Source organism: Helicoverpa zea, chromosome 19, assembly GCF_022581195.2.
Source record: "Helicoverpa zea isolate HzStark_Cry1AcR chromosome 19, ilHelZeax1.1, whole genome shotgun sequence".
Classification (NCBI taxonomy): Eukaryota; Metazoa; Arthropoda; class Insecta; order Lepidoptera; family Noctuidae; genus Helicoverpa; species Helicoverpa zea.
Window position 1 is genome coordinate 3041403 of NC_061470.1, and position 8329 is coordinate 3049731.

The 8329-nt window shown below is 38.5% G+C and overlaps 1 protein-coding gene across 1 annotated transcript; it reads left to right on the plus strand.

Moving 5' to 3' along the window:
• Positions 1-5857, plus strand: LOC124639859 (luciferin 4-monooxygenase-like). Its single transcript, XM_047177366.1, has 11 exons — positions 1-165; positions 509-716; positions 1068-1263; positions 1552-1674; positions 2291-2465; positions 2821-2952; positions 3484-3612; positions 3884-3967; positions 4268-4414; positions 4922-5087; positions 5715-5857. The coding sequence occupies exons 1-11, from the start codon at positions 16-18 to the stop codon at positions 5840-5842; spliced, it is 1638 nt and encodes a 545-aa protein (XP_047033322.1). The 5' UTR covers positions 1-15; the 3' UTR covers positions 5843-5857.
• The last annotated feature ends 2472 nt before the right edge of the window (positions 5858-8329 follow it).

The window sequence follows — 8329 nt, forward strand, 5'->3', positions numbered from 1 at the left end:
ATATAATCAGTAATCATGGTGAGGCGTGCTTTCGATGCAGTTCATTGGTACATGGAGGAGATAGGAGCCCAACTTGTGGCGAAGACTAGCATCCCATCAGACAGACACCATGTAGGCAAGCTGCTACTGCAAGGCTTGAAAGATTATCCTAATTTCGTTGCACAGGTAACTAAGAATGAAACTATTTTGCACTTGTAAGTATAGCAATATAACAAAATGGAATCACTTTCTTGTTTGTACCCAAAAGGCTCCGAAACTACGGAATCAATGTGAAGAATTCTTTCAGTATTTGGAAGCTTGACTATCCCCATGTAACATAGGCTATGTTATGTTCTGGACCGGGAACGAGTTCCTCTGAGATGCGGATTAGACCTAGGGAAACAGTTAGTACTTTATATTTGGATGTGCGGAGTACTTCACACGAGACGCAAGTGAAACCGCTGGAGAAAGCTAGTCATAAGGTATGAAGGGAAGTCATTTACTCAATTGCTTAAATTACATCCCACAGATTGATGGAGCAACAGGGGAATCAGAAACCAACGGCTCAGTCTTAAACAGGAGCATACGATGCGCCATCTCTCTGACTCAGTTGGGACTGAAGAAGGGAGATGTCATGGTGCTCATGGGGCCGAACCACTTGGACTTCTGTATACCTCATAATGCTGCTCTGTATCTTGGGATCATGGTGGCTTGTATTGATGCAACGTTGAGTGTCAGTGAGTATTTCCTAGAACCTAATCTTGCCAAACCAGTTTTGCAATTCTCTTCTTCGTCCCGCCCTATTTCCATTTTTTCTTTTTTGGACTGTACACAACACTTTCCACTTCTATATTCTTCTCTGTCAGCCAACATACTAACATTCTCCCTTCTTATTCATCTTATCTTTCACGCATTTCAATAATCCATCAATTCCTTGGTACTCCCTCTGCATCAGTTCACATTATTTGTTAACAAACTCTTTGCAATATTTGTGTCATCCCTTTTGTCATCACATTACTACGACAAACACTGACCCCTAATTTTTCAATCACATTAGTTTTGATATCCTACGACAATCCACTTTTCAGATGAACTAAAAGATTTGTTCCAAGCAAATCGCCCGAATATAATCTTCGGTCAAAGCGAGAAGACGTCTGATATTAAAAAAGCCCTGATCCTGGCTCAAGTAGATGCCAAGATTATGACTTTCAACGAAGGTAGTAACAATACTACACTGGCACAGCTGCTGGAAATTCCAGATGAGAAAGCAGTCAAAGACTTCCAGTGAGTTAATTTCTTCCTTCTTGGTTAGATTGCCCGCGTCCCTAGTAAACTACTTCCCGTAAATAAGTAAAGAGTAGCCTATATATTATTGTGATGTATAACCTTTACGGCTATACGGTATAAACATTACGGCTTAGCAAGTTCATGAAAGAGCTCTACGAACATCCATACCTACAAACTTCGCATTTATAATATTTTTAGGAAAATTACTAATTCTTGATTCAACTTGAAACAAACATTTGTTTTCACGCTCGTCTTATGTCGTCTGTAATCTATGTCTTATTTCAGGGCAACGGACTTCGATCCTACTGAGACTGTGGGATACCTGACATCTACGAGTGGAACAACAGGAGTGCCCAAGACTGCTATGCTAACACATAAGAATATAGCCACGGGTACGCCGACCATGTGGTACGCATTCTTATATCAGATCTGTTTTTCCAATCAAAACTGAACCATAAGAGATAAAGTCGAAACGGTATTGTATGAGATGAACTAGCTTACGTGCTTGTACCTGTTGTTGCAAAATTATAAGATGTTCCCCTTTGTTCCACTTTTCACGCCCGGTCGCTTCATCAACATCCGTTCATCAGTATATTTTGACTCTAACATCAACCAGGTTTACCACTTTTGGTGTGAAATCATGAGTATAATGTTTTCGTAATTTAGCCCCTATGATTCAGGTGCGTATTTCATTAATCAATATGATATTTTTTATCCCTTCGATATATATTTTTTATAATGTTCACTAGCTTTTGCCCGCAACTTCGTTCGCGTGGAATAGTGACTACCAGCAGATTTTTGATTTGACCAATAGATGGCGCTATATGTCCGGAATAATTTTTTTTTTTTTTTTTTTTTGTAATAAAAACTATCCTATGTCCTTTCTCAAGTTTCAAACTATGTCTGTACCAAATTTCACACAAATCGGTTCTGTAGTTTAGGCGTGAAGAAAAGACAGATAGACAGACAGACAGACAGACAGACAGAGTTACTTTCGCATTTATAATATTAGTTTGGATTTCAGGACAATGTTCTCGAAATTTCCATCTCCAGTGAGACTAGCGCTAGTAACGTCACCAGCGCAGTGGCTGTCAGCTGGCTTCCACTACCTCTTCTCCTCGATCCTAAAGTACACGCGGCTGCAGACATCTGCTCCTGTGACTCCTGAACATTTTGCTGAACTTGTAAATAAGTATAAGGTAGGCATTTCTGAAAACAGTTTTCTTTCTTTAGGGTTACATTACATACACAAACTAAAAAAGTAATTTAAGTTATCGAATGTTAAATGTTTGCGATGTGGCAGTACTTTTTTAAATAAATAAATACATTGCTTAGTTTTGCATCGGAAAAACCGACCGCATCTAAGTAGGTTTACTTCTATATTAGATAGTCTCGTACGTACGTCTCGTAAACTAAGAACCTTCTCGTTTTAGGTAAGTCGGTTAAAATGTTTTCTGACCCAAATCCCATCAACAATAGCCAGAGTTCTGCTTTTAATCAATTCTTACTTCACTAATTCATCTTCTTATCATTATTTAATTCTTATTTCTACAGCCAGACTACATGATCATGAGCCCTACTCTAATCACGACCATGATAATGAATGCAAAATGTGACTTCAGCTGCTTCGAGCACATCTTGCTGGGAGGCAGCGCTGTGACACAAGATCTCGTTAATGAAGTTAAGGTAACTATTAAATAAGGCTAGTAGTACACCATCATCATCTACTTAACCTTTTCCCAACTTTTCTTAGCCTTCAAGTAAAGCAAGAAGTATATCATCATCTGCCTAGCCTCTCTATGGTTCTGCTTCCAGTCTAACCGAATGCAGCTGAATACCAATGTTTTAAATGAAACGATTGCCTATCTGACCTACTCAACCCAGTTACCCGAGCAATCCGATACTCCTCGGCAAGACTGATTTTCAGACTTTCTAACTACCCATAACTACCGATCATACTGAGCGTTCCTTAACCCTACGGTACATCTACACGGTGCAAGAAGCTTACTCATGTTGAGGCACATTTGCAGGTCACATGCATTTTAAAAACGTGCGGATCTAGCGACTCCCGCATGTACCAAAGCAAGTGCTCTGTTGGGAGCGCGCGCGTCACTTGCGCTTGCTAACTTGCTCCAACTACATGCACTGTGTAGACGCACCCTTATGATCAAACGACTGGTGTTACTTTTGATTTACACATTGGGTTTTTCTCTGCAGCAAATAGCCCAAACTGAAGAAGTCCATGTCTTGTACGGCATGAGTGAACTCAGTGGGATCTGTGTGCAGCATGACGTTCCAACAGCACCTGGCTCTTGCGGCAGACCTAATGGGAATGTGGAATTAAAGGTAAGTAAGATGTTATTATGTTTCTGAAATAAATTATCACTTTCAATAAGTTCTTATTGCAATTTATCATGGATACTTACAAAAAATATCTATCCCCGGTAGAGAAGCTGCCCCAAAAGAGATAGAAGAATGTAGTGGTGAAGGATACGAAGGAGTCTCATGTGTCCAAAAGAACCTCACATATAAGATTTATCCCAGAAAAAATCTGTTCTAGCTCTTCATGTTCTGAATATGTCTCTTAATTTAATAAATGTTATTTTAACTGTTTCAGCTAATGAATCCTGTAACACTGGAAGAAATCACGGAGCCTAATGTTCAGGGAGAATTATGGTTCAGAGGCCCGTCTGTATTCAAAGTAAGACTTCAATCTATATGTGGCTTACCTTTCACCATCACCATCAAAATTATGTAGTGTTACATAAATATTTATTTAAGCCCCGCACAAAGAAGACTAAGCTTGTACAGTTGTTGTTCGAAGACATTTTGTTGGTTGACTAACAGTTTTTTTAAAGGTAATCTTTAATCACATCAAACTTTTAGTCGGTCACCGGGCAAGGGGTCTGTCTAATCTCTCTAACTTTGCATACCTTGGAGAGGTCCAAAGACAGCGAAGATTTTATGTACATAGTATCTCCACAATATCAATGATTTTCAGGGATACCATAATAACCCAGAAGCTACAAAAGAAGCATTGACAGAAGACGGCTGGCTCAGATCTGGTGATATTCTGTACAGGGACGAATATTGGAACCTGTATTTTGTGGAACGTTACAAACTACTGCTGAAGTATAGGAATCATCAGGTCAGTGAGATTGTATATTAAAATATTGTTCGAAAATGTCCTAAGATGTTTTACAATTAGCCCCAAAAAATAGGTATGCCTGTATTTTGGGTACTTATTCGTTTATTATGTCTTTATTACGTTGCTTGCGCCCGGGTCTTCAAATCTAAACTCGGTTTAGCCAGTCACGCTCACGCTATGACTTTGTCATGGGTCGCCGTTATTGAAACCGATAAAGAGAGAGACTACATACTTAAATAGTTATTCCTTTTTCAAATCTTCATCACGAAATAGGGGTTCTACAAGTTTGATTGTATGTTTTGATGATGTGTTTTTGTTTTTCTGGTTTTCTAGCAGTAGTTGCAGACCTAAATAACGCAGGGATTATTTAGGCCTGTAGCTAACCTGCATGTATTTAGCCTGTAAGTAATTGTAAGTTTAATCAGTAAAAGTCGAACTGTTCTGATGAACCATTTCCTGCATCTGAAAGTCAAAACATTCCTAAGCTAACAGATATAATCCAATCAGGTATCTCCCGTGGAAATCGAGACCGTGATATCGAAGCACCCTGGCGTGTTCCACGTGGCGGTGACCGGGATACCTGACAATGAGTGCGGGGACCTGGTGGTGGCGTGCGTTGTGCCCAAACCTGGCTGCAGCCCCACCGCGCAGGAGATCAAGGACTTGGTTAAAGGTAAACGAGAAACACTTATATCAATATTGTTATACAGTGATTTGGGGTATTCATAGTATCGAAGTGGGTTGCCCTTTTTAATTTACACTTTTACAATATTAGAAAGTTTGTTTGGCTAACGCGCTATTAAGGAGCTTCTGGTTCAATTAGAAAAAATATGTCAGTAATATCTTCTGCCATCGGTTCCATCCAAGTCCTGTAGGACCTTCTCCGTGCACCAAGGTAAAGAGCCTCCATCAATAAATAGGCTTTCTTACACTGAAACAATTTTCTCTTTATTGGACCAGTAGTGCGTGATCATTATAGTTCGGCCATTCAGAGAATGCGTTCCTGACACGTCGCGATTGAACTGACGACGTAACTACATTCATTGATTATTGATATAATAATGTTGTTTTAATGCTCCTCAATTGTTAAAACGGTAAACAACCAGCAAAAATATTTTTATCGTAACTGCAACGCCATTGCAAAGTTACGTCGTCAGTTCAATCGCGACGTGTCAGGAACGCATTCTCTGAATGGCCGAACTATAGCGCGTCCAAGCAAACAAAGATAGTAAGATAAGAAGTCCTAAATACTTAAAATATTTGGAACAAAATGCCTAAGAGAGAATGCATCTCTTTCTAGAATCGCTGACGGACTCCAAGCAACTTAGAGGAGGTGTGATCTTCATGAAGGAACTGCCGACGACCAGCACTTCTAAAGTCAACAGGAAGAAACTCAAGGAGTTGGTGCTGACTTTGGAAAGAGAATAAATTGATATTTTAGTATTCTTTGTATACTCAATTTTTTTGATATACCTACTCTCCAAACCTTTTCCAAACTATGTCGGGGTCGGCTTCCAGCCTGATCATACACATAACATAGGTTATTTATAATATCTATAGAAATAATTCCTCAATAAAAAAAATAATGACTGTTCGCCCGATGGTTGGTAAAAAATTGTTTTTTTAAGAAAAGCGTGAATCCAATCAAAGTTTTTAGTCGATTTGATACCGGCTATGTACCTGATCGTTGTAATTTGCGCACTTCCGTCCATCTCCATACTGATCTAATCTATGAGCCCGAACAATCTATCGACCGACTAAAAGTTTTCAGTGTTTGGGAACTCTAATGCCCATTTTCACCAACAAGTAGGTACCTAAATTTACGGATCCCCTAAGAGCTTTTAGGGAACACTATACGAATTTCGGTTTTACCAAAGTTTAAGTGCCTTTATAACCTTCATTATTGGGGGAGCCCTTATTCTAAGTGACACTTAGTTAGGGAAACGTTAAGAGATTGTTGGTGAAAACAGGCATAAGTATTACAATATCCAATTAAGCATAACGTCCATAATATTAAATATAAATACTAATAAATTAAAAAAAAAAAACGTTTTGAACACCTGAAATTTTGATCTAGAAAATTACAACGCGTGGTACCACCGATAGACAGATAAAAATTTATTAATTTGTTAAATAATCTGAATCTCAAGGCTGATAGGAAAAGTTTTATAAACATTTAGGTATTTCTTGGAAAAAGTAATGATGTTATCAAACGATTATAAACATTAGATAACAAAGATATTAAGTAATTGTCATGATGACGAAGCGAAAATTGATTGCAGTCAGCATTATGACTTGGATTTTGGCGTTACTATGCATACAGGTATTTTTATCTTTTACTAGCTTCTGCCAGCGGTTTCACCCGCATCCCATGGGAACCTCTGCACGAACCCGGATAACAAGTCTTCCTCGATAAATGGGCTATCTAACACCGAAAGAATTGTTCAAATCGGACCAGTAGTTCCTGAGATTAGCGCGTTCAAACAAACAAACAAACTCTTCAGCTTTATATTATTAGTATAGATTCAGTAAAGGTCATACTCGTACATGTGAATGTCAATCAAAGTCGTTACCTGTTAGTATTATCCTACCCATAATAAAATAATCATCGAGGTGGTTTAGTGGGTAAAGAACCAACCTCTCGTGTATGAGGGTGTGGGTTCGATTCCAGTTTAGGCAAGAACCAATGCAACTTTTCTAAGTTTATATGTACTTTCTAAGTATATCTTGGACACCAATGGCTGATGAAAAGGTGAAGGAAAACATCTTGAGAAAACCTGGACTATATAGTCTGAAATCACAAACCCGCATTGAGCAAGCGTGGTGATTAATGCTCAATCCTTCTCCGTGTGAGAGGAGGCCTGTGCTCAGCAGTGGAACATAATAAACCAGTTTCCACCACCGGTCTCCCTGACTACTTCGCTCACCCTGATAAAGAGTATCCCATAGCCTACCTCGATGAATAGGCTATCTTCTTCTTCCTGCCCTGTTGCCTAGTTATTTGAGATCGGCGCAATGTTTCAATATGCATGATCTAAATTGCTGGGGAGTTTGTTGCGCCACTTCTTCTTCCCAGCAAAAACACGTAGGAAGTGGTGAAGGGCGTTTTGGGGGCTGTCTTTTGTAAAATTTGGACGTTCGAATAGTGCTGTTTTGCAGCCAAGTTTGAATAAACGAATTTCGATTTGATTTGATTTGTCATATTATATAATTCAAATTGGACCCTCTATAGCCTTCCTTAATAATTGGACTATCATATTTTTTTCAAATCTGACAAATATTTCTTGAAGTAAGCTTGTTTATAATACCGTACCTAGAATTCAAATTCCCATTTTTATGGGTGAATTATGTAAAATGACTACATGGAATAAGTAGGTATATTATCAGCTTTGATACTTTGCTCAGAATGGGTACCTAGTGGGATTGTAGAATGGATCATATCTTATCGATATCTACATATACATGCAAGTTTCACGTTTTTAGGTATTTATTTTATGCATATCTTAATCTTTTTTTCAATGGTTATGACCTCTTGTAAAACATTACATAATAAGCCGTTATATGATAATTTCATCTACTACTGAAAGGTATTTACAAATCAATTTCTACGCTTGTTTATATTTTTGTTAATTCATTGAAGGTACATACTGTAAGTTTTATAACTTCATACATTAATGTGAATTACGGTTTATTGTAGTAGGCACAAAAAAATAATACAAAAAAAATCTCTTAAATATCAGATCGGATCGTTTATAATTGGCTACGGTGGCTATTGTCTCTAAGGTGATCATAAAGCTCCTCAGCACATTTTAGATCTAATTAGCAAGTTGAAGTGGCAATGGGCTGGCCATATTGCTCGCAGAGCAGATGGCCGATGGGGTCGAAAAGTGCTGGAGTAGAGACCACGGACTAGCA